The following is a 26,643-nucleotide window of genomic DNA, read 5'->3' as shown; positions in this document are numbered from 1 at the left end:
GTATCAGAAGCTAAATGTGTCTTTGCTTCTCCTCTGTGCTGTGACTCCCCTGAAGGTACCTCCAGGCGTCACTGTGGAGCTGTTAGCTGTCATGGTCATCCTCTCCCTGGGGGCCGACGTGAGGATGAACTCCACTCCAGAGAAACACACAGGTACGACCTTTGGCTGCTGATGTTGCTGCCAACCTGTTAAATATTTATCTTGGATGGAGGAGCCGTGAATTGTTCTTGTACTCTGCAGGAATCCAGCAGGCGTCTGCAGACTCGTAAAACAGCTCAACAGAAGCTTTAGAGTTTGTCACTGTAGTTTGAGAATAGCAGCTGATCGGACACTGATGGATTTAAAGAGAGGAAGGCAGTAGCTGTAAGTCTCTTGGCTCTGCTGCAAGGTTTTCCTCATACTGGGTGAGTCTGGTACTGGAACACAGCGTGGAAATACTGAGACTCCTTTAAGGAGTGTGTGTGGGGATGACAGGAGCATGTGTGTTTGCAATTCATTTCACTTCCCTGAATGTAAAGCTTGCAAAGTTACAGACTGAGATGACCGGAGTCACAGAAACACTCCAGACTGCCTTTTGTGCCTGCTCTGAATAGGACATCTAAAGGCCGTATACACTGTAAAAGAATATGTTATCATGATATTTATGCCATAGGATTATTTACTGAGATGTATCTATGGAAATCGCCTCCTCTTCCCTCACACGTGAAACACTGGAGGGCGGTGCCACCGAGCCCCCGCCTGCATGGGAATCTCTATTATTTCCAGCTGTGGATGGAAACTATTACTGAGTGCCTTCTCCCTCAGTGCACGCTCACACACACACACACATATAACACACGCCTACGGACACTCAGAGAAACATTCAGACCCACGCTGAATCATTCAGCAGAGATAAAAGACGCCCTGTTGGTCTAAAAGAGAAAGAGAAAGAGGGAGGGAGAGGAAAGCAGAAGAGGTTCCCTCCTTCCCGTTCATTCACTTCCTCTCTCCCTCTCTGCACTGAGGAGACCTCACTGCTCCAGCTGTAAGTACTGTTTAACTTCTGCTGACTCTTCTTATTAAGGGTTAACGTCAAGAGGAAGTAAATATTCTCAGGTCAGAAGGAAATATGTTTTTTTTCTCTCTTACGTGATTGATTTGCTGGTTTTTATTCCCATTTTTAATTTGCTCTGTCACAGATTTGAACACCTTGTTTTCCCTTATCGCTCACTTTACCACGCAGACACACAAGATGCTCGCTTGTCATTGTTGTGGCACGTTTTTTTTCAGTCGCTCTCTCCACATGTTGAGCAACAGTTGCATGGAAGAGGGCGGACTCTGCCTCTGAAGATGCCAATCTTTTACTGTCTGCGGTTCAGAGGATGGTTATCATCAGACCACTGTCCGAATCCAGCCTCCTGTTCTGTGTGGAATATTTCCCTGTTATAGACATGTGTTCAGTCATTTCTTAATCTTGCATTCTTCTCTAACATCTGCAACTTCAGCATCCTAGGAGGTCCTCTGATGATTTATGACTATCGCAGAGATTGTTTGTCCTCAGGTCGTGGGACATGCACCGCTCAGAGAAATGTTGTTTATGGCCGAAATAAACCGAGACGCTTTTGTGTTTGTCCCACAAATTCCACTGATGCTCACTCAGAGCTCGACCTGTGCTGTGACACAGAGCTCCTTGTCCGTCCTCCACTCTCAGGCTTTACCTGTCAACTTGTATCTCCTCTTTATGCTGCTGTGTTTACAGGCGTGCTGCCGCTTGTTTCTTGGGAAAAAGCCCGGGGCTGCAGTCATTAAATGATGTCGTTTTTTAAGTTATATAACAGCTTTATGTCATGGATTGTTCGCTGGAATTTCTGGCTGTCAGGCTTTTTAATGAGCCTACTATAAGACAATGTTCAGCCTTAACAGCACAGTAAATATCTGCTGAAGTACATCCTTCTCTTACACTGTTCCTGTGGGAGCTGGGATGGCTGAATGTGTTTGTTTAGCACAGATACTAACACAGAGGCTCCACTGTCCAGAGAGCTGTCACGTCCCGGGCCAAACCTCCGATCGCCTCTTGCGTGATGACCTCATTACGCCGCAGAGTGACAGGGTGTCAGATGTAGTCACAGCGGGGTGAAAGTCTGACACAGATAATGAAAGGAGCCTCCGCCCGCAGGCCGCTCGGCCCGGCTCGCCCCGCAGGTTCAGCAGCTCAACTGTTTGGCAAAAACAGGCCTGTTAGGAGAAGAGGCTGGGTACATGGATATCTGCCCCGAGCTGTGCTGCGCCAAGCCAGACCGCTGAATTATTAAGAAAGAGCTGAGTCCTTCGGTTTCAAGCTGGAGCTGGCCTGCACACACACACACAGACTCATACACACATGCGCTTTTAAACAGATGGGATAGAACATTGACAAGACTCTGTTAAACATTATTCTTCAATCTGTCTTTACTTTATTGCTGAACACAAAGTGCACCCACATGAGCTGATCTATTGTGTTCTCACCTGCACTGTGCACCTTGCCTCTCAGTCTACCTATTTTATTAACAAAGATACCTAAAACAGAACAGATTACAGTACAGGAGGACAGCATAGAAATACCGCATGTCAGGAGAGCAAGAGGTACAACATATTAAGTAAGGGATAGTGAATAGTGAGCAGGTTGTTATAGCGGAATTGAACCCCGACAGGGTTAAGTGTTTACTTCATGTGTCGTCTTCAGTTTAGTAGATCTCTCTGTCCTAGTTACAGTTTTTGCGTCTCATAATCTTTATTGCTTTCTCTTCACTGTCTCTTTTCTGTTTTTCCCTCTGTAAACAGACCAGACTTCTTTTGGCGGATTGATATGACCACACTTAGTCCTCCAGATTGTGTGATTAGAGCCGAATCCCTAGCAACGATCTGTTCTTCATAGCAACGGTCTGTTATCGAGAAATCAGAGACCTCGGAATGCTGTAATTAACCAATCAGTGTTAAACACAGCCATGTAATAAACAAAAATAATATAAAACATGCTGATTTTAAAAGCCTTGATCATCGTCTGTTTACTTAAACGGGTAATCTTGAAGTTCTCAGTTTCGTTCTATTTGGGGGCGCCTTGTGGGTGGCAATAATGGGCCCATACGTCCCAGATAACCAGACATCCACGGTTGGCCCCCTTTTTTGCGGTTGTAACTCTTGATTTTCCTCGCTGGCGGTCGCTTTCCTTTTTAGACTGTTTGCCTTCATCTGAGCGTCAAATTTGTTTCTTTTTCTTTGGATTTTCACTTATTTTTGAAGTTGTATCTGTAGTCGTCGATCCTTTCTTTGTTTGTTCAGCCATAGTAGATTACTGTTTACTCGCAACACTTGCAGAGAACGGAAAAGCAGCTGCTTAGCTCGGCCTACCATCTCTGCAGAACAGCCACTGCTGGGTGATGGAAAAGGCGTCACTAACTGGGCACCAGACACCCAGTCTGTAATACTGCAAATGCGAAAGCTCTCATCAGTGGGCCATAGCCTCAGTCACCACTGTGTTACCTCATTCAGGGATCGAAAGTGACTTAACAGACATTTATTTACATGAAAATCTTCGAAATTATTACGTTAAAGTAGAAAGAAATTTCTCCACCTCCTTCATGAAAACAACAAAACAGGGTTTTTTTTTTAGGGTTTTTGAATTAACATTTATATATATAAAAGAAAAAGAAAAAAAACTGTCTTAAAAAATCAGTTTTAAATGAATGCAAATTTTTTGGGGTGTTTGATGGATCCAAACTCAACATTTCTCATAATAACTGAAAATCCTTCAAAATAAAAGAAATTATAAATCTGCAGAGGTCTTGCAGGAAGTCCTTTGTGTGAGAGCAGTGCTGTAAAGGATTTCAAACTGTTTCTGCGTGTGCATCACAGAAAAAGCACTTTGTCTTTAGCAGTGGTTTGCACACTGTAAGTCTTTTAGTGAACCTGCTGCAGACTCAATCCAGCCTGTCTGCACGCTGGATTTCAGGCTTTGCGCCGTTTTTGTCCTTATTGGCAAGAAGTGCAGACAAACTGGAAATCCTGGTTTTATTGAAGGACTTACTGTAAGAAAAGCAACTTTGGGATTTAAGAATTGTTCTTCATTTTAAATGTTTTCGATTCTGTGGTTTGAATAACCATCATGCAGGAATTTGAATGACTTATCTGTGTGCTTACAGCTTCTCCTTATTTGAATAATTTAATCATCTTTCAGGCTCTGTTCCCTTTAACCTTGACATCCTACAGTATAGATGTTGTGTTTGTGACTGTGTGTGAGAACATAGGAGAAAAGTGAGCAGGACTCGTGCTGTCAGACGTGGACTATACGGCGCAGAGTAATTACTCTGAAACACTTCCAGAGCTACTGGAACAGAAACAGCTCCTTCTCTCTCGTCGTGCCTTTGGCGAGCCAGAGACCTGGCCTTTGCTCTCGCACACACAAACACACACATACACAAAAGCAGAGGGGGGAGACATGGGAGAGATAAAGTTAAAGGAGGTGTCATTGAGTGTCTGTGCAGAGTCTGGGAGGTGGAGGTGATGAACTATTTGCCTTCCCCTTTGGTTAACCCTGCGCTGTGAAATATCACCTTATCACAACAAAAGGCCTGACGAGCCGAGAGCAGGGTGCCTTTTTGAGCGGGTGCTGCAAGTGGGGTTGCTATGGTGAGGCCTGTCAACCGGGAAGTCTTGCTCGAGAGGCAGGGAGAGAGAGAGAGAGAGAGGAGAGAGGGAGGAGAGAGAGTGTCCTGGCTAGTTTGAGAGAGAGATCAGGGCGAGTGTGCAGCGTGGTGGACGTGCAGGCAGACAGGACAGAGGTGTGAGTTCACTTGTGGGTGCTACTTTTTAAGGTGAGTACACTCTCTCCCATGGGAGCACTCATTTAAATCACAGGGTGTGAACTTAAACGAGGACACTGTAGGAACATAGTCTGTTTTTTTAAAGGTTGAGTAACCTGTCTGACAGCTGCGGCCTCCGCAGGATTAGTGCTGCAGAGTTACCCAACAGTGAGAGAGGGACGTTTCTGCTGAGCACCTGTAAACAAGATGACCAATGTGGTGCGTTGTTCAGACACCTGTGGGAGTTCATGTGTGAGATTTCTGGGCGAGAGGGGGAGAGGGAGAGAGAGGGGGCACAGTGGGCAGTGTTTCCCAACATGCCATCCCTCATCGCTCTGCCCTGGTGTGTTCACTGACTCTCCAGAGAATCAGAGGAAATCATTTCTTCTGCCACAGCGCTTCTTCCCCGTCCCGTTTCAGCTTCCAAAAAGCCATAATGCTCTGAAATGAGTCCGGTCAAGTCATCACCGGTGGCTCCCCTCACTGTCAGGGTGATTTCCACAGCCGGCTCTGATTCCCTTTGTGATATAACTGAGGGGTCCGGCTGCCAGGCCTCATATCCACAGGCTGCACTCAGCTTTGAAGATGCAGGATGACAGGCGTGGGGATGTGTGGGATTATTCTGCAGTTAGTGTGTGCCTCTCATGCTTTCTCTGAAACATTGCAGCACTTTTAAAAAATCTGCTCAAATAAGGACAAAGCTCGAATGATATGTTTGCTGTGAGACCAAATCTGATAAAGCCGCACTGCGCTCCCGCTCCGCTTGGCTTTGATTTATCGGCCCGCGGCTCCTCCTGGGAACACATCGCCTCCCCATTGACAAGAAGCACACAGGCCGGAGGAGCACCATACAAGGAGGTGAATACTTCCCTCCTGATAAATGTGTGTATCCCCCAATAACCGCATATCATAAACTAGCGTCTGCAGGACCTTGTATGGGCTGTGTCCGCACATCTGCTAACATGGACCTCAAGCATCTCTCGCATAGCTGCAGAGTGACTCATTTTCATGTGTTTAGAAATAAATGCTGCTTTATTTATTCTCCCAATGTGCTTGTGATTACCTTCTCACCACTTTTTAAGGCGGGATTTCTTCCGTTTTACGAGCTCATTATGCAACAGCAGTAACACGGTGTACGTGCGATAGGGTGATAAGACTTTAACCTTCTGTCTGCTGTGTTCTTCTTCAGGATACTAACTTTATTAGTAGATTAAAATTGCTTTATTCTTGTCAGAGATTGTATAATACCAAGGTCAAAGGTCAGATGTAATCCAGGCTAGGGTTCACCTAAGTGAAATGTCCACCTTCAGCAAATATTAGTCTTTTATTTTGCCGGCTTTCCTTCAAGCATGTGAGCAGGACTTAGATCCGCACATGGGACGACTGTGTGCAGAAGTTCCCACCTTAAGGAGTCAATGATTAACCAACATCTCCACTCAGCAGCCTGCACACAGAAGCAGAGGCAGCCCTCGTGCTAATGAATGGATCCATTCACGAGTGACACTTTTATTTGTTTTATTTAAGTCTCCGAGCCTTCTGTCATTGTCCCCCGCTCATCGCTGACACATTCTCCTTCTTCTTCTCTCTTGTATTGATGGTTTACAAACAGGGTGACCACAAATCTTTCCTTTCCTATCTCATGGGTCAGCGCTGGGACGGTTATTCGTCAGGGTGCGTGTGTGGTCACCTTGACAGGCCTGTCTTAGCCAGAACAATGCAAGAAGATCTGCATGTGGTGGAGAAGGAGGTCATCAGATTTCTGAGGCTTCTCAGGGGAGACCTGGATGAATCCTTCCAGGGACGAAGTTGACGTCGGATGCCGGAAATTTGCTGAATAATGAGTGATGAGTAACGCTGACCTCATAGGGAGTTCACTTGTGGGGTGGACCTCGCTAAATTAAAACTGTAAGGTGTTTTATCTTTGCACACTGTCGCTTTTTCTGCAATCTCGTTACTATGTCTTTAATAGTGTGTGAAAACCTCCCATAGCGATTCACAGGGGTGTGGTGAGTTCACTGACCTTGTATCTGCTGAGTAGGTCTGCTCTGCCTCAGCAGCTTCAGATAATAGTCTGGTTCCTCATCCGCTCCTTGTGGGTAAAAAAGGAGACGTCATGCTGTTCTAATGTAGCTTGATTTCTGAACACGACTCACTCAGATTGGATGTTGTTGGTGGAGATGTTGGACTTCTGTTTGGTGGATCAGTTTACATAGTTTAATAACATCTGGCCCGACGCTCAGAGAGACCGGATGAGTTTCCTGGGGGCAGAGGAGGAGATGCTGAAATCCCCTGATTCTCAGATCGGATGTCCTCAGTTAGCCTGGGACGGACTGAAAGCATGGGTCAAATCCTTCCTGGGATACTCTGCAATTTCCTAAAGCTAGAAATTTGAAAGTCTAAAACAGGACATCATGTCATCCTCAGCTGAGCCGCACATGGGCCTTTTACTGCTCTGTTTTTCCTGACCCTGTGGAGATAATGAACCTCTCACCTAGCAGGGGTCTCACTTGTAAAAAACGTGGGCTATTAAGTTCATGCATTTCAGACAGACAGCATCAAGGCACTCGCACACCACCGCTCTCCAAGTGTCTGCCTCCTCTGTTGAGTCGCAGTAATTATATAAGAATGCACTGAGAGCGAACTCAGGGAGAGCCAGACCTCTGTCCGGGATTTTCTCGCTAGATATCACCACTCATTTTTTCCTTTTTAGGCAGGATCGTGTTTGGTGCTCTCATGAGGGGATGCATGCAGCACTGGAGAATTTCTCTGTTGGACTGAAGTACCCCAGGGAAATGAGACACAGACTCTGTTATGACATGAGCTTACTCATCAGGATGCTACATCTATGAAGCACGGCCCGAGGTGACGTTTCCTTTTAGTAATGTAGTTTAAACAGAAAGTGGGCCATGACTGGGTTTATTTAGACAAGAAAAACAATTCAGTTCAACTTGGGTATAGTGGGTCAGACTGATAGTGTCGCAGTGTTGCACGCCTCCCTTTAGCATGAATAAAAAAAACCCTTTCACTTTAAACTTTATTGACTCATCTTGAGAAGTATGACCAAGAAACATGGCAGACAGCCACACACAGACACAGTTTTATTCAGGAGTTTTACAGCCACCTTTAAAACAAACACATTACGCAATCATGAACATTATAGAGGGCGGCACGGTGGTGCAGTGGTTAGCATTGTTGCTTCACAGCTAAAGCGTTCCTGGTTTGAATCCCGGTAGGTTCCCTCCGGGTGCTCTGGCTTCCTCCCACAGTCCCAAGACGTGCTCGTTAGGTTCATTGGTGACTCATGGTGTCCGTCTCTGTGTCAGCCCTGCGATCGACTGCCCTGAGCTTCATTATTAAAATACATACAATTATCTTGAAGCGAGCCAGATTGCCCAAGTAATAGCTGGTTCTTGGTGGAATAAAGAAGAGTCTGACATGATTCATTTAAGGTTGCTAGCACCTGTATTTTTTGATATTAAAGTTTTTATTTATTTAAAGATACACAAACCGACAGTATCATCACTTTGAGTTACAAAATATCTAATGGGCTGTGATACAGTTGCACATTCAAAACAAACATTAAGCAGTTACAGGAATTCAACCAGATCCTCACAGTGTCCCAGCAACGCTTTGAGCACCTCACTTCATCACTGATTCTAGCTAACATTTGTTCATATGTTACTGTTCCTAACATCAATTCATCCATTTTTCATATCTGGAGATGATGTACTTTTCCATAAGCTAAGGGTCACTCTCTATCTTTATTACTGCAGAGTCTAATTTTGACATATTGGGTAATTATCTCTGGTCTCCAAGTCGGTATAGTCTTGTTGACATAGGAGACTGTTAAACCTTTGCACTTCCCTTTGTTTTCTCATACATATTCCCAAAATGGGTAAACACGTTTACACTCTCAAACTGCATGTAAACATGTTCCTGTTTCCGTCTGACATTTCCAGCATAGACATTGGTCATAGCACCTGTATTTTAAACCTGCACATGTTTATGTCTAAAGAAGCGGCTGGGGAACTCCCTCATTTTTTGAAATCAATTGTTTAAAGTTGTTCTGTGGCTTTACAAAGTTAAAAACTACATCGTCATGGTTACCATTACTATCTTGACTTGAGCTTCAAAGTTTGCTTTGTTTAACAAAATTTGCAGGAGTTTGAAAGCAGATAGCATTACAGAGTCAGGGAGGGACCAATTAGAATAGAGTCTATTGAGTTGCATTATGGGAAATGTAGGCTCTAAATACATAATTCAATGTTCTTCGATCTTGACTAACGCCAGAAACTAAACGAGTATATTTCAAGCTCTTCTTGAAACCTCAAACTTCCTGAAAGTGCACCTAATCAGTAAAGTCCCCCTTACATTCTGTTTAAATCGTAATCTTGAAATGCATGAGGATTGAAAATGCAGGGCAGCTGTAGTGGACTCTGGTAATGGATGCCTTAATGGTAGCAGTTTGGGTGAGAAAAAGGAGCTTCTTTGCTGCTCTTTGAGATGTCTGTATCCAACAAGCCTGTATGAAAACTCTACTATGTGAAAATGCCAAAAGGAATCACTCCTCTACTGTGTTCATCCTTTACAGGGCCCTTACAGTGAATGGCGGCCCTCTGAAAGAAGATCTGGTGTAAATAAGCACCAGCCTGTCAAACACTTTGTAAAAGAGATTACTTTAAGCCCCTATTTGTAAACGTAGCTTGTTGTCAGTGTCTCCTTTTGTCAGACGGATAATGAACCGGCTGTGATTGCTCTGGGCTGTGGTAGGTCATCTGTCATGCCTGAGCTCTAATGGTATTGTTGAACACACAATCCCATATTTCTCCTGTTATGTAATGCCGTTTATTGGAGGAGGATGACTCAGATTGAGCGTCATCGTTGTCTGGAACATTGATTGTATCGCTGCGGAGACACAGAGCGAGTATAGTTTTCTTGGTCTTGACCACAATGATTATAGACTCTAATGTTCAGCTGCAAAAGCCACATGGAAAACTCATCAGTGAAATTGTGTTGGGCAGATCTCCACCTGTAGTAGCCTTGCTCGAACTCTTGGGTCTTTCTTCCCAAGCTCAAAAGTTTATGCAGGAAGAAGCCTTATTTCAACCCTTTTTTAGCCTCAAACATTACAATCAGTTGGGTATTTTGCATAAAGACGTAGAGTCTCTGAATGTTTCTGCAGAGGCTGGGGTCTCATGGATGCAGGGCTGTACGGTGGCTGTGGTTTCCATGCTAACACAGTTATTATGAGCCATTTAGCTGCTGTTGATGAGCTGCCTGCCTCATACAGCAGCGGAAATAGCCTCCCTCCTCTCTCTCCCCTCTCTTTGATGTCACCAGTAATCTGTTTTTCTGCAATTGATTAGAGGCCGGTCTCCACTTTCAGTAGCCAACCTTCTGCAGCATCCAGCCCCCTTTAAGTCCAGCGTATTACTGCAGCGTGTGACTGGGGGAAAAGTGGAGCGAGCATGTGAGTCACAGTCATTGTTGTGGGTGGGTTTTTCCTTGGAAACAGGGGAAAGTGGGTGACGCTGACTTTCCCTCTCTTGGAGTACTGGCAGGATGGGATAATGGAACAAGTCAGACTGTGTGTAAAATGTGATTCATGACAGAGGGGCTCTGTGGGACCCCACACAAGTGAGGACTCAAAGGGTTACAAAGGTCAAGGAGCAAAATTTAGTGAAATAAATTGAGAGATACAATCTGCAGATATTCAGATTATTTTCATAGACATTGATAGGATATTTCCAATGATGAAGAAGGCAGATGTACAACCCTTAAAGGGCCAGTTTGCCGATTTTCAACCTCAGTCCTATCATGCTGTTATGGGGAGCTAATGCCACTATGGTAGAAAAAAATGCAATTTGGCTCTGTGCCTTTGGAGGACGCTATCCGCTTCTCCAGTGGGCCCTGGAAAACCTCCACCAGACTACGTAAAACGCGTCATCTGGCGGAGGCCAGGGAGCTCGCTAAACTACACTTCCTCAATCTAGGACGCCCGCCTCCGATGTCATGTCTAGTTCAAAATCGTCAGGTTTGAAATGTAGACTGCAGACCTGAAGACTTTTTAGACGATCCACCGAAATATTCTCGTCGTATTTCAGATTCTGTACCGCTCTGAGCCGTTGCCTGCAGCGATCAATGTCCTTAACTGGTACTATTTCACTCCAGCTTCTCACGCTGGGCCGTTCCTTTCAAAAGGGAGGGGCGCAATGCATGCTGGGTGTTGTAAGAATGTAGAATGGGCGAAACCACGAGCTGTTTGTACAACTTTCTCCACAGCTATGGCGTCAATTTCAAATATTATTGCTTCTATCGATTACAGAGAACACCAGCTTTGACTGTCATGTCCTAAACACAACAGTTTAGGACATGTCACATTAAAGATTTCAGTATCTAACATCTGTGCGCCTCCCACTGCTTTGAAGCTCTTTTTAAGGCTCTGTTGGAAAAGGTGATGTCACTCACTGACGTTATTTCTGTGATGACAAATGTGGGATTAATATTGAAGAATAATGTGGAAGAGATGTTTGCCTCTTGAATTATGATTAAAAATGTAAAGATTTCACTGACTTTGATATAAGTGGTGAAATAAAAGTTTAATTTTATATAAAATGTTACATTTTTTGTTTGTCATTGCAGATTCTTTTGATGCTGAGCTCAAAAATTTGACATCTGCCACAGAAGGACCGGAACAGATCACATGCAGTCTCAGGTAAAACCATTTTTAAATCTGCTTTATTTGGATTTTTCCGTCTGTTTAACACTTCTTTTGTCTTGAATGAGCGCCTTTACATCCTCAAAATACAGAAAAACACTCATGAGTGTCACACAGGTCAGTCCAGTCTCAGGTCACAGATATATGCCTTTGCTACAGATAGCAGTTTTATGCTTACCACTAAGCACAGGGGCTTTCCCATGACCCCTGACAACAGCACAGAGGGGACCAGAGCACCTGATTCATACACAGAGAGGAGCTGGACTGGCAGTCATGAGTGGGGGGAGTAAGAACATCACCATGGAGACCACAAGACCACTTCTAACCCTGCTGGACTTTGAGGTCGACATCTTTGCCCCCCTCCCCACCTCCCTGCCCCCGGCTCCGCCCCCTGGCTGCGGAACAGGGAGGCCGGCTGAATGGGGAGTTAATGGGCTCATAATGGTGCTCTCCTGTTTCAGTGCCCCCTCTCTGCACCTTCAATGAGGCCTTTCTGCAGCCGTGGCGAGAGAGATGATGAAGAGGGAGGAACAGCACATCCCACTGCTCCTGCTTTAAATATATTAGGGGCCTTTTCATCAGAGACCACCCCCCCACAGAGCCCGGTTATTCTCTGAAGCCGCTAACAAGTTCACACGACCTCCAACAGAGAGCGGTGTTTACGCAGACTGACAGACGGACATGACAGGAGCAAAGTGCACACGTTGTTTTTGTGCATCCATATTTCTCATTTCCTCTTTCTTTTTAGCAACACATGGACGTGGTCGGGGGTCCAAATGGCTCCCGGATCGCCTTCTCCAGGGAGCCCGGAGTTTCCTATGACGAGATCCTCACTCCTCCAGAGCTGACCCATGAGGTGGTTATCTCCCCTGGACTCCCCACGCCTCCTCTCAGCCCTTATCGCTCTGCAGGGCTGCCGTATGGAGAAATGAAGGTATGCACAGTGGTGTCCAGCAGGCTGGGGTAATAACAAGGCTGAGGTAGAGGGCAAGAATTCAGTAAACAAGTGCTCCTCCCTGTGGAAAAAAGATGCATCACAGGCTTTACATTCAGATGCTTGTAATACTGGTATAATTCTGCATTTCTCAAGGTGACAGAAGTGAATGGAAATGGACCAACAACCCTCAGCTTTGGATCTTACTATGGCCCCTCACAATCTCCAGGTAAGGTTGTGATTTTTATTTTTAAATATGAAACAAACGTGAAGATTTTCTACATGCGCTCGCTGCTGAAACTTTTACTGTTTAGACGTTTATAAAGTAAAAGTTGACGCTGAAAGCAGTCAGAACACAAATCCTAAAAGAAGTTAAATTAACAGTTAAAGTGATGGTTTAGCTCATTTGGTAGAGAAGGCGCCTCATGTCTAGAGGCCACAGTCCTTGACGCACTGATTTCAGGTTCGACTCCCAGTCTGCCGATCATTTGGTGAACGTTGTCCCCCACTCTGTACACTTGCACATTTCCTGTCTCTTCAGCTATCCTATAAATAAAGGCAAAAAGCCCCCAAAAAATATCTTTACAAAAAATAAAACCGCTAAAATGTTAGCGCCGACACATGTCGAAAATTCAGTTTTAGTGGAAATACTGGATGTAATTGAAGTGTTCATTTCGGTCAATGGCTGAGGAATTGTGGTTCAGTTGAAATGAAAGTGCTGAGAGGAGAGGGAGATTCAGTTGGAGACAAAACAATATAAACTCATAAAACTATTGCAAGTTCAAGTGTATGAAGGGAATAAGGCTTTCGTTGAAGCATCAGCAGATGTGTCTGCACTAAAAGCAGTTTTCGTAAGTTGCGTATAAAGAGTTCAAGTTGTGGGGATTAAAAGAGTTGAGAAAGTTTCCTTTTTGCTCAGAGAGGATTAAAGAGAGGATTTGAAGTAAAATTCAAAGTAAACAATGCAGTGAGATGTGATGTCATAGGGTTCAAGCAGATCAGTAATGAGTTAACACAACATAATAACTCATAATGACTCTTAATGCTGTGACTGTAACCAGGACAACTCTCCAACGGCGTCCAGAGCTGCTCCACTTTACCTCGCAGCTGGACTCCCAGCAGAGAGGAGAGGCTCATCAAGTTCTCAGGAATTGGTCCAGTGGACGAAACCGGGATGCCCATCGCCTCCAGATCAGTAAGACAAACATGCTCAAACACTTTGTTTTTATTGCGCACATTCTTAACAACCCTGGCTTTGTGTTTAAATTGAGCTGACAATTTAATGTCCTTGCTACACCCAGTGTGCCGTTTTTTTTAACGTGTTTACCTCCTGCACCCTGCCTTCTTTTTTCTTTACACCAGAGTGTGAACAAGCCCAGAGACTGGTACAAGAGCATGTTCAGACAGATTCACAAGAAGCCAGAGGGTAAGGACGCTCCTCCTCCTCCTCCTCCTCCTCTTCTCCCAAACACAGCAGCAGGGAGAATTCCTCTGTCAGTGTCAGGTACCTCAGAGGTGATCCAGCAAACAGATTACTGCTGAGGCTCAATAAGACGTGATGAAAGAGCCATAAAGTCTTATGTCATGTCTACTTATTACTCTGACAATAATCCGGCTTCTTATCTTAACGCTCTCTGAAATGTAGCTCTTCATTTGTCTCCATTACGTGTTGCGTAATCGAGACATGTTCCCTGTTATTTGGGCGGTTAACGGCACCGTCGCAGCACTGAGGAGGTTTTACTGGTTTGTTTTGGTTTAGAGGAATATTTTCAACTCCCTGAAAGTGATCCGTCTTTTGATACTTTTGGTAGATCCTGCTCGTAAAACTACATGTCTTTTTTTAATGTAGTACATTATTATTCTCTTTGAGAAAGTTTAACACCATGAGATCACGGGAGTCACATGATGCAGGCAGTAGAGATGGCAGCTTAGTCGAGAGTCTCTGCAGCCACGGCAACTTATTTCACAAAGTTTGAGCTACAGGAAATTATTTCTTGATCAAGCACTCAATATAAAGTGGAGGAAATATAGGACTTCTGTATATGCTCAGCCGAGATGCTCAACCAGCAGCAAAAGCCCACAACACGACACCAAGACATCACTAGCAAACATGGTGAAGCTAGCAAAGACAGCACGGCTAAAGCTAACACTGCGAAATCACCAAAATAAAAGCTCTAAAATACTCTTTCCTGCACTTGTATTGTAAGAGTAGGTAAGCCTTACTTACAGACAATAAACATATTCTGTAAAGGAGTATTAAAAAGAAATCTATAAGCATGATATTTTAATTTGATTCATCTACATAAAGTCTGATAAAGTCTCTCTGTTGCAGAACTAGAGGAGGAGTCAGAGCGGTGGTCAGCAACACGTAAGTGAATCCACCACAGTCCACATTGTTGTCCTTTCCTGTTACATAACCAGTTTGTACTTAAGACCGATCGTCACTGATCCGCAGGGCTCCAGCTATCTGCCAACACTGAAGAAAGTAATGAAGCAGACAAGAATCTCTTCACACTGACACCCTATGGAGCTCTGCCTGACTGGTGAGTTTAGTTTGATGTAACTGCTGCAAGGTCAACGGGTGAGCATATTGTAACATGCATTGGAAGGAGACAGGCAAACTGTCAGGCACATGCAGGCAGATTTACAATCACTCACTTTCATACCTCTGAGCAATTTGATAAAGTCTTGAGTCAACTTGAGCTGCGTGTTTTCTCTCTTGGATAAGAAGATTAAACCTACAGGCGATAGTGTGAACACGCACAGAGGGAGGAAGATGAGAAATACACTTGCATACTCTAGTGGAAAGATACATAAGAACATTGACACCACCCTCGTCCCTCCGCTTTAAATTTGTGTAACTATGTAGCTAAAGCCCAGAGACAGTTAGCCTAGCTTAGCACAACTTAGACTGGAAACAGCAAGAAGTGCTAGCATGGAAACGCCAAGTAGTTTAAAGATATAATCCTGAAGTTCTCAGTTTCATTCTATTTGGCAGCACCTTGTGGCGACTTTCTTTGGATTTTCACTTATTTTTGAAGTTGTATCTGTAGTCATCGATCTTTTCTTTGTTTGTTCAGCCATAGTAGATTACTGTTTACTCGCAACACTTGCAGAGACCAGAAAAGCAGCCGCTTAGCTCGGCCTACTCTCTCTGGCAGACCAACCACTGCTGGATGATGGAAAACGCGTCACCAACTGGGCGCCGCTTGTGATTTTTTCAGTGAATGTCACCCCAGACACCCAGTCTGTAATAATACTATATACTGCAAATGCAAAGGCTTTTATCAGTGTGCCATAGGCTCACTCATCATCGTGTTACCTCATTCGACGTTAGAGACTCAACAGACATTTATGAAATGAAAATCTTCCCGATTGTCACTTTAAATGAGTATCTGCTTAAACACATCAGATATAATGTGTTAACTTTAGAGCTTTAGAGGTGATAGTTGATGGTTTTTTTTGTTATGTTTGGACAGAGCCAGACTAGCTGTTTCTAAGCTGTGCTAAACTAAGCTAACGTTCTCCTGGCTAGCTTAATATTGATTCGAGACAGTGTTTTTAATCTTTTATTTCAACTTTTGGCAACAAAATAAAATAATTTTCCCCGAAAAAAACAAAGTAAGCCCACCTTTGTAGTGTGGTTTACTTAACAATATCCCATTTGGAAATACATAAGATTTGACAAGACAGCTAATTCTGATGCTAATTTGATGCTAATTTTGAAATCTAATTGTTTAGTCCACAAATTCAGCTATGGAAGTACAGTTTTTAAAAGTTAAACATCAGAGGAGGAGTAAAAGGATACGCATGCTTGAGTATACTGTTGTTTAAACTGCATCAATGTGAGTTTAGTCTCACATCAGATAAGCACTGCAGGTGACGTCTCATGTGAATACCAACCCAAACTCAGGCCAGGAGCCGTGGGGGGAAAATGTGTGGGACAGACAAGTCGGGATTTGTTGCTACAGGCTCTCACAATGAAGCCATGATTAAGTTGCTGTCCGTGTTATGTGTGTTTGTGTGTCTGTGTGTGTGTGCGTGCTGTGGTGTTGTGTTTCAGGACCGAGGATGTAGATAAGCTGTCAGACCCGGGAAAGCAGCACCCTCAACCTAAGAGCATATATGACTTTGAGCCTGGAAGGAGCAGCGCGTCTGAGAGCCACAGCCAGGTACGACCTCACGGGAGAAAAAGTAGTGATTTCACCCTGATGCAAGAAGAACTAAATATCCTGCATATTTGTTGGCTCTTATCACTGGGATTCTTTGTGTAGGATCTCACTGCTTTTCCCCAGTGTGGGTCTTAAGAACAGGTTTGAGGACGGGCACCTTTTCTTTAAGGATTAGCGTCTAACAGCTCATGTTTCACCTTCTCACGCGAGGACACTCCTGAATGTGGTGCTTCCACGGCTTTCCTGCTGTTTACATACACATGTGCTCACTACTTATTTTATTCAGACAAGAAAAAGTATTCAAGGTAGCATTTAAAGAGTATTCTTCTGAGAGTCAGTGATTTACAAGCCGGTAATGTCAACACTTGACTCCTGTTTATTCACCCCTAGGGTTTTGATTTATTGTCTTGTGTATTTTGCAATATCCAGGAGCTTTTAAAATAGAGTGTGCAGCCATTTGTCTGTCTCTCTGTGTTTAAACGCCCCCGGTGAGTTACACAGCTCTGTCTCTAACGTTTTTTATTCAATGCCTCTTGCAACAATGTCCCAGATCTGGTGCAAATTGTGCCCTGTGTCTGCGCCTGAAAAGAAAAAGGAATCTTTGTTTCCGCTCCCCCCACGGGAGCCGAGGTGTCTTGTGATCCGTATTATGGTGTTAACCTCTTGTGGTGTATAATGGCTCACAGCACGCAGACTTATTTCATTTCCTCTTCATGACAGCGGCCTATGTTCAATCCCCTGGACGGCGTTTAGAAAAGCGGCACGTAGACCATATCAGGTGTTGTGCAGCTTCGCGGTGACAGAGCAGTCTGGGATTGTCGTGAGGATGACTCCCAGCTGAGGGGAAGGATTTGGCGTTCAGAGAGACACATTTAGCCAGAAGAAAAGTCTGAAAGTGAAGCAGAGCCTTTTAAAGTAATGTTTGATAGAATCAGCTGCTCGCGTGGTATGTAGTATTTGTAAAGAGGGGGTGACAGCCGTGTTGGCTAGCTTGTGAAATCAGGTTCCATTTTCATTTGAATGAAGGAACATGTTTCCTTCTGTCTTTTCTGGCATCATTACATTCAGCCTGCGTCTAAATGCAGATTGACACGCTGTAATTTAATTTTCCTGCATTATGAAAACTCTTTAAAAGTTTAAAAAAACTAAATCAGTTTAGTAATAAGAAAATAAACTCTTGTTCAGTGTTGTCTCTTTGTTTTTCTGTCCTCAGGCTCATTTATCCCCGAAGAAACAGCCCGAGAAACCAAAGTCCTCTTCCGTCGAGGTGAGCGGCTTTTAACAACATTTCAGTTTCTGCTTTTCTGCCTTCACTCTAACAACTTTCCATCTTATAAATCCTTAAAAAAAGGACACCATTAGCTCCAGAAGTCACATTGTTTTAGCTCTATTAGTGTTTTAATTTTGCCCTTCATACTCCGTCACTGGCCGCGCTCAGGCCAGTCTGGTCTCTGAGCTGAGCCGCTTTGAGGCTGAGCTGGACTCGGAGATCCAGGGCCTGGAGAGGACACTTTCCCAGAAGAGGCAGCATCGAGGCCGGGGTGAGGTACTGAGCCCCCCTCCTGACTCTCTCTGCTGCAGCATCCCTCCTCCTCTCACCTGAATCTAGCAGAATCCTCACCCAACCTCTCACCCTCACTGAAGTCTGAGTGAGACCCTCCCTGCTTGCTAGCTTTGACCCCGTATCTTGTTTTCCCTCTGTGACGTGGATGACAGACCTGGAATCTCCTGCCTGCCTTACATTAGGATTGATCTGCTTTGTAAATCAGCTGCCTGCACAATCTCCTCACCCCACATAGAAACATGCAAATTTGGCTGCAAAAACTTTTGCAATCAATTTCCTTCAAATCATGTTTTTTATCATGTTATTTGCAATCCCACAGTGCTTGTTTGACTTGGATGAAACCCTGTCAAAAAACTGTTTTTGATTCTTCTTCTGTTCCTGATTCTTGTGTGATTAAATCTGCTTCTTCTGCCGTGAGTTGACTGAAATCACAGACAGCTCAGACAGATCATGAGTGGTGTTGTGTTAGTAGCCCGAGGAGGATAGGACCCAGGGGACTTCTTGCTCCTTTGGGAGTGGTCAGCACCTCTACTTTGTCTGAGTTGTTGTGAGATTTCCTCTGAGCTGTGAGATACAGTACGGTAAGCTGCAGGGAGCAAACTGGGTTTAACTGTTCGCTCTGCTTTCAGGAGGCCGGAGGCAGGGATACGGTGACTGCTGCGAAGAGCGGGACTACACACTACAGGTCAGTTTTGTGTTGCATCTTTACTCAACTTTTAAGCACATTTTTATCATTTTAGATGCATTTTTCTAGGACAGAATTCACTAAAAGACCACATTAACATAACCCTTAAACATACCATTATACTGAAAGTGTTACATTTTTCTTACACATACTAATAAGACTGTTAAAAGTAGATTCAAGGCTCTCTGTAGTGACTTTGAATAGTCTTGTTTGCACTACCTTTCCTTAAAATCATGTTTGTGCAAAGCTGTAGCTCTCCTGTTTCTGTTCATACTTCTCTTACAATGATCTAACTAAATACTGTTAATGATGCACAGCTGGTTTTAAAGTGGTGTTATTTTAATTATGCAGATTTTAAGGGTTAATAATAAGGTTCAGTTTCCACGTAACAGACCTCCTCTGAGCCTCTTAACCCACTTTGATATTGCTTCATCAAGTGAGAAACCTACAGCTGTTTTTTTATGAAACGCAGCGCTGTGATTGGACAACACAACCATTAAAACTCTGCAGGGTACCTGCCCTGTTAGTCGATCGTTACTCGTGACTCTCTGTTCTGGACTCTGTTAGAAAACAGTTTAACTTTAACAAGTGTTTGTAACTTCAAACAGCAGGCTGCAGTCCACATTTCTCACCGTGTGTGTCATGCTCTCTGAGAGGACTCTGGCTGGTGTTTGCTAAGCTGAGTTCACAGGTTTTGACCTTTTCTGGCTGGGTGGGATAAGGGGCTTTCTTTTAAAGAGCCTGTTGCTAAGGACATGTGAAAATAACCACACAGCAGCAAGAAATATTTCATTTTTTTTGTGGGTGTCCCAGCTGCAAAAACTGGCATACAGAACAACACTGTTTGGAAATATGCAAATGAGTTCACAGGAAGTAGACGTAGATGGATAGTTTAAGCTACAAACTTCATCTAAACCAGATTTTTAGTTCAAGGATTACATCATGAGTCACATAGTTTTCGTCAGCGTGACCTTTTAGCTGCCTCATTATTTGTCTCATCCTTGTCCAGTGTTTGAAAAGGCAGCAGCTGCAGCCAGATGTTGTACAGTAAATCTGCAGGAAAGCACCACACACACACGCACGCACGCACACACGCACACACAGTCTCCCTGCAGGATCCGGCTGTGTGTACTGCACTGTTTGATTTCATTAGATCTGATTGGAGATACAGTGGCAGTACTATAAACATTAAAAGTGTATATTTTCTTCACTTTTTCAGCAATTCATCAGCATCAAAGCAGCCTGTCAATCGCTCTGTCGGCACAACATCATCGACCTCCACTCCCACACATGGTAAACATGGACTTTCTTTCCCTTTTCCCTCTGCAGCTCACATAACACTGTCCGTAAGTCGATCCTTTTCTGCCCTTCCTCTTCTTCCAACCCACTGAACCACCTAGAATAAATGTGCACATTCAGTGAGCAGGCCTCTCATTGAATCAGGCTGCTTATATTTGATGTTAGTAATCTAATATATTCTGAAGGTCCCATGATTCTCTTTCTTCTGCTCTGGTATTTCACATTTTAAAATAAGGCTGCTGGTGTGAACATGGAAAGCTCTTGCAGTTCTTTCCTATAGGATCAGCTGTGGATGGGTGGGGAGGAAGCCCTCAAAAATAGGAAGTGGAGCTCGGAAGACCTGATTAGAGATTAGCTTTATGCAATTGTTTTCATGTGGAAATTAGTGCAGAGAGCCAGCTGGATAATTTTTAAGATCCTTTTTTTTAAGCTTATGAACTTAAGGCTTTGATAGCGACACATAAAAACATACTGAACAAAAGAGTGCACATTTAAAACCCCTTTGCCTTTCTTTTGCTCTGCAGTAGGTCGTCTGTCGCCTGCAAATGAAACCATGGAGCTCCCACCTAAGAGAGAGGAGAAAAAGGTTTGTTTCTTTTTACCTAAAAAGGCTGTAAAATCCTTCAAAAATCCATAATTTATGTGGTTTTAAGTTGTGGCCTTTTGTTCTAGTTGTCTGAGCACATTCTGCATCGTTCACATAATTACTGAATCTGTGTAAAATCTCCCCAAAACTGAACGGCGTGTTTGTTTTCCAGATGAAGGCAGCGCGTGCCAAGTTCAACTTCCAGGCTCAGTCGCCAAAGTGAGTTACAGTGAGAGCTATTATAATATAATGATATGCTATTTCCTTGCTTGGTGGTTGTTAACAACAATCAAACAAGTAACATTTATTCCCTTCATAATATAATTTTGAAACAGTTCAGTCCTTGTACTTGTGTCTCGGTTCTGTAATCTTCCTGCTGTGTGTCTCATTGTCTTATTCCTCTCCTCAGGGAGCTCATGCTGCAGAAAGGCGACATCGTTTACATCCACAGGCAGGTTGACGCTAACTGGTTTGAAGGAGAACATCACGGAAGAGCTGGCATTTTCCCCACATCTTACGTAGAGGTGAATTTCTTCTGCCATCAGATGCTGTTTCTCTGTCCTGTTGCCTTGTGCTCGTTATCTCAGACTTTTCTCTGCTCTTCATAGATTTTGGCTCCCACCGAAAAGCCGACACCAATAAAGTCTCCCACTCTGCAGGTGTTGGACTACGGGGAAGCTGTGGCGCTGTTCAACTTCAACGCTGACCTACCTGTTGAACTCTCTTTTCGTAAAGTGAGTGTTGCAGAGGATTTCTCCACAGTTTAGCTTCTTTAGATTATAAGAAAAATAATTTGTACTCATAGATTTGTAGAACAAGAGGTTTATTGGCTGAGAGAACTTACACACATTTTGATGTTCTTTCTTAGTAACATAGGAAGATTGAAACAACTCTAAAGTCTGTATTCTAGATAGGAAGTGAGTAACTCATTAGCTTAGCTTAGCAAAAAGGCTGGAAGCAGGGCGCAGCTAGCCTGGCTCTGTAAGAAAATCCACCCACTAGCATTTGCAAAGCTTACTTATTAACATGGTAAATGTTGTTGCAGTAAGTTTAAGAAGTGACTTTTTCTCGTCTTAATGCGATGCAAAGCTAACTGGCTTCTAGCGGGAGCTTTGAATTGACTGTTTATAAATGAAACTGAAACTTGCTTATTTAAAGGCAATGGAATGCTAACCAAAATTTGGTGACATGAAAAACATTTTTTTCCTCCATTGACACCGTTTACTGCGGCTTTAAAGCTCCTGTGAGGAACTTTGGATTTTTGTTGATTTTGGCGCCCCCTGTGGACAAAGCCGTACCTCTTATCTCTTTGCTGATCCTGTACCTGCTTAAGTGGTGTTTTTTAACAAAAAGTCTCACCCTGCTTTCTTTAACAGTCGTATTAATCACTCGCTTAAAATTTCTGCCCTGGAAATTATAAACAAAGGCAGCGTGCAGTTAATCGCTTCGTCTGACACCTACCCCCCACATCAGGCATTAAAAATAACTATATAGAAACAATCAATCTTGTCGCTGATGATCTGGTTTGCTTTTGTAGCTCATATAGAGTAATCAGAATTAATTTCAGTCTGTTTCATAACCAACAAAAACTCCTCACAGGCTCTTTTTAAAAAAAAAGTTCTTTAAAGGTTTGCCTGATGAAATAATGAATCTGCTTTTACTGTCATGTCAGAATTGACTGACTGCTTTGTATAGACAGTGTGTTCACACACTTGTGTAGATATTATATTTTTCTGTATTTAACATTTACATTTCAAACGTGCTCTTTCCTCAGGGTGAGGTGATCAATATAACCCGGCGTGTGGATGATCAGTGGTTAGAAGGAAGGATCACAGGGACCAGCCGCTGCGGCATCTTCCCGGCCACATACGTCCAGGTCAACAAGATGCCCCGCACCAAATACTCCACAGACGACTTCTCACCCGGCCCCTTGTCCCCCGTCTCCCCTGGACCCCAGAGTCCAGGACGTCCACTCCACTCACCCTGCCCGCGCTCACCATTATCCCCTTTCACCCCCACGTCACTCAGCCCCAAACCCGGTCACTCCCCTCTGATGCCGTCCTCACCTGTACCTTATGGCAGTCCCGCCTCACAGTCACGCTCCCCCACACAGTCACCCGTGTCCAAAGAAACACTCAATCGGTGGCCCCACAGCACCTCCAAAGCTGCCTCACCCACCAGCCAGAACAGCCACTGGGCAGCGACACCCTCCGCTAACGTGAGCTTGACGGCTCGAGCTGTTTCACCGTCCAATCAGACGTCTGCGTCTGTACTCAGAGCAGGAGCCTCCACAGTGAACACTCCCAGATACTCTGACCCCGCACAGGTCTGCTCTCACTGCCTGCCTGCATGTCCTCACCCACTGTGTTTCTGTTTGTGTTGATAGGACTGTTGTTCATCATTTTTTATTTCATAACGCCTGACATGAGGTTTCCTTTCCTTCCAGGGTGCGATACCAAACCAGTCTGCTCCGTCTAATCCACACGTCAACTCCCTGCCACACACACGAGTGCCGAACAGCCCTGCTTCTGTGGCTCAGCGCCAACCGTACGTCTCCACCTTTATATTTGTGCACATTGTTGCAGAACGGGCTGAGTGCTGCAGCTTTGGTGAACTTGTGGCTCTGACCGAGTGTTTGTTTGTTCTCTCTGTGATTCTGTTTTAGATATAAAGCTGTTTACAACTACAAACCACAGAACTCAGATGAGCTGGAGCTCAGAGAAGGAGACATTGTGCAAGTGATGGAGAAATGTGATGATGGCTGGTTTGTAGGTAAGAAATAAAGAGACCTGTCAGTGTATTTTCCTTCCTAAAGAACATGGTGTAGGGGGACTATGATTCGCCCTTTTATGAAGGACAAAAAGAAGAAAGAAAATCAATACAATTTGAAACAAAGGATTCGTAGTTGTGCGGTTGAAAATTGTTTCGCCCTTTCACTAAATCAAGGGCACACCACGTCTACAGATCACGTCACCCAGACATAAGATCATCGTAATGATCACAATAACAGCAAACAAAACAAACAAAAGCCTCAACACAGGAAATTCCAACACATGTTCGGCATAATTCAAAACAGAAAACGCATGATGTCTCCACATAATTATGAATCAGCCAGCAAATCTGCAAAATGGCTTCAACAGGGACATAATGTAAAGATGGATGACAAGCTGAAGAAAAATAAACAACAACAAACACAATAAACACCACGAGCATCCAAAACAGCTTCGGTGAGAGATTCAATTTGATTCAATTTTCTAAAACCTTTCTTTTCATATGTTTTTTTATGAAGATCACATGTTGCTCCAAAATCTCCTATATGTAGATTAAAGTGATGATCTCGAAGTTCTCAGTTCATTCTAGTTGGCGATTAAATGTGTCAGGCATACATCCCAGATAATCAGACTTCTACGGTCGGCTCCCTTTGTTACGGTTGTAACTCTTGATTTTCCTCGCTGACGGTCGCTTTCCTTTTTAGACTGTTTGCCTTCATCTGAGTGTCGAATTTGTTTCTTTTTCTTTGGATTTTCACTTATTTTTGAAGTTGTATCTGTAGTCATCGATATTTTCTTTGTTTGTTCAGCCATAGTAGATTACTGTTTACTCGCAACACTTGCAGAGACCGGAAAAGCAGCAGCTTAGCTCCGCCTACCCTCTCTGGCAGACCAACCACTGCTGGGTGATGGAAAAGGCGTCACTAACTGGGCGCTGCTTTTGATTTTTTCCGTGAATGTCTTCACAGACACCCAGTCCCTATTAATACTATATACTGCAAATGTAAAGGCTTTCATCAGTGGGCCATAGGCTCAATCACCATTGTGTTACTTCATTTAGCGATAGATAGTGACTTAACAGACATTTATTTAAATGAAAATCTTTGAGATTATTACAAAAGGTAACATCAAAGGTCATTCAAAGATCATAATTTTTCTTACCTATCAAAGAATTCATGAGCCTTGTGCATTTGTAACTTGTCTATTCAGGTTCTTCCTTTAATTCTTCAGTTAGGGACAGTAAAGTAGTTTTGGATTGTTTTTTAAAAAACTACTGATGTTTCATCAAGGAAACAAAAAATCTTTCGCTGAAGTAGAGGAAAGATTTTTTTCAGTAGGTCTACAGTCCACAAAAATATATGAATGACATTTTGTAGAACAAAACAACATTTTTGAGGCAACCAAGTATTTCCTTTTGCCATTTTAACCATTACCCAAACCTTCTGCTGTGTCAGCACTCCCTCTAGTGGACACTATGAAGTATTGCAAATCATATGGTACAATAAACTTAAAATATGCTCATACATGTATTTGTTTCTGTAGTGTGACCACAGCATCTGATCTGTTCTCTGCAGGTACGTCAGAACGGACTCATGCTTTTGGGACTTTTCCTGGGAATTATGTGGCACCGGTTTGACCTCCTCACGTCCTGCTTGCCCACAAACACCTGGACTTTTAAGAGACCAGCCGATCACTTAAACTCACTCAAACCGATCCTGCACTGACCCCCAGCATTTCTCCATCCCGATTAAACACCACACTCCTGAAATTAGTCTGACCTGCATGTTCACTCTGTTTCCTGGAGCAGAGGTGAAGGCAGGGACACTGAGCAGTTCCTCACCTCCTTGCATGAGAGCATGAGTGTGTGTGTGTGTTCCACTGAGACTTGTGGAGAGTGTTTTCACACACACCACATGAGAGGAAATAATGAATGCTGATGATACTGTTTCAGACGCAGAGAATGGACTGTTTTGTTCCCAAACTGTTTGCAGATGTAGGAAATTAGCATTCCTTCCCAGTGAACAGCACACATCCTTCTGAGGCTGTGATACAGTACGATGCTTCATTCAGCCTTTCCTCTCCACAGTGCAATCACAAACCACTGCTGAATTCTGAGGATGGCACATTTTTCTTTCTGGCATTTCAATGGTTTAATGTTTCCTTCAAATGTCTCCCTCAGATTTTCTGTCAGATCTCTGAAAATCTCCTCGGCGAGTTTGAGGAAACGACGTGAACATCTGTAGTTATGTGCGTAAAGTAAAGTGCAGTAAGGGCTCGGACATGTCAGGATAAGTTTACAGCCTGTCAATAGACTATGCAGAAGAGGTCCTATCATTAATGTATGTTCTGTTTTGTAAAGCTTTTTAGATGCATTTGTCCCTGTTAAGCCATGAAGTGGAATGCCAAAGGTGAAATTAAAGAAAAAGATCATGTTGTGCGCTGTGGAGTCGCTCTGATCTAAATCTAAAATCTAATCTAACAATGTCTCCACAGCCAATGGTTGAATGATGTGTTGAAGTATTGATGTACTGCTGTATGTGCCAAATCTAACCTTTGTGCAATCTGATCCTTTAAATTCCCCCCAGTTCACTTTACTTCTGCTGCATTTGCTACTACTGCCTTTATAATGTCCTCTCTGCTTACGGGATTAATATTAACACACTTTCTGAAACCACTAACTGTCCAGCGCAGCACCTGACAGGTGTGGCCTTTCTCTGCCGAACTAGAAAATCCTTATTGTGAAGTCACATTCTCACATGATGCATTCATGGTTTCACTGTAAAAATGACTCATATTTCGTAGACACAGGAGATGATTGTACAGACTGTAACCTTTTATCAAATTAAAAGTATAATATATATTTGCTTATAAAACAATGTATCTCATATGTATGGTACGCAATTTTTTAAAAGCATTAAACATTATAGAGTGATACTGATGCTTGAGTTCATGTCCTTATTTCCTTAAATGCTTTTGATATGTTAATTCAACAGCCTGTGGAGTGTAATCAGTTCACCTGTGTTACAAACATTCTCTTCACCTACACTGGAAGAAAAACACTACACAAAAAATATTAGAAACATCTCTGAAAATTTGA

At 43.5% G+C, this 26,643-nt stretch overlaps 1 protein-coding gene across 7 annotated transcripts; it reads left to right on the top strand.

Moving 5' to 3' along the window:
• The first annotated feature begins 916 nt into the window (after window positions 1-916).
• Window positions 917-26,471, top strand: sorbs3 (sorbin and SH3 domain containing 3). Of its 7 annotated transcripts, XM_069683716.1 has the most exons (22): window positions 917-1,024; window positions 11,460-11,532; window positions 12,284-12,469; window positions 12,626-12,698; window positions 13,531-13,664; window positions 13,832-13,895; window positions 14,802-14,837; window positions 14,925-15,012; window positions 16,533-16,641; window positions 17,855-17,908; window positions 18,080-18,187; window positions 18,835-18,890; window positions 20,110-20,183; window positions 20,714-20,775; window positions 20,948-20,994; window positions 21,185-21,299; window positions 21,384-21,509; window positions 22,550-23,101; window positions 23,222-23,322; window positions 23,441-23,547; window positions 25,089-25,120; window positions 25,726-26,471. In XM_069683716.1, exons 2-21 carry the CDS (start codon window positions 11,521-11,523, stop codon window positions 25,091-25,093), a joined length of 2,109 nt encoding a protein of 702 aa, XP_069539817.1. In that variant the 5' UTR covers window positions 917-1,024; window positions 11,460-11,520; the 3' UTR covers window positions 25,094-25,120; window positions 25,726-26,471. The 7 variants fall into 7 exon arrangements, with proteins under 7 accessions (XP_069539817.1, XP_069539816.1, XP_069539819.1 ...); XM_069683715.1 differs by lacking the exon at window positions 25,089-25,120; XM_069683718.1 differs by lacking the exons at window positions 25,089-25,120; window positions 25,726-26,471 and adding an exon at window positions 25,121-25,638 and having other exon boundaries at window positions 22,550-22,651.
• Window positions 26,472-26,643: the final 172 nt, after the last annotated feature.

This window comes from Semicossyphus pulcher, unplaced genomic scaffold (assembly GCF_022749685.1).
Source record: "Semicossyphus pulcher isolate SPU_LCO1_2020_fin unplaced genomic scaffold, fSemPul1.0.p SCAF_6, whole genome shotgun sequence".
Taxonomy (NCBI): domain Eukaryota; kingdom Metazoa; phylum Chordata; class Actinopteri; order Labriformes; family Labridae; genus Semicossyphus; species Semicossyphus pulcher.
This window is presented reverse-complemented; position numbering and strand designations above follow the sequence as displayed.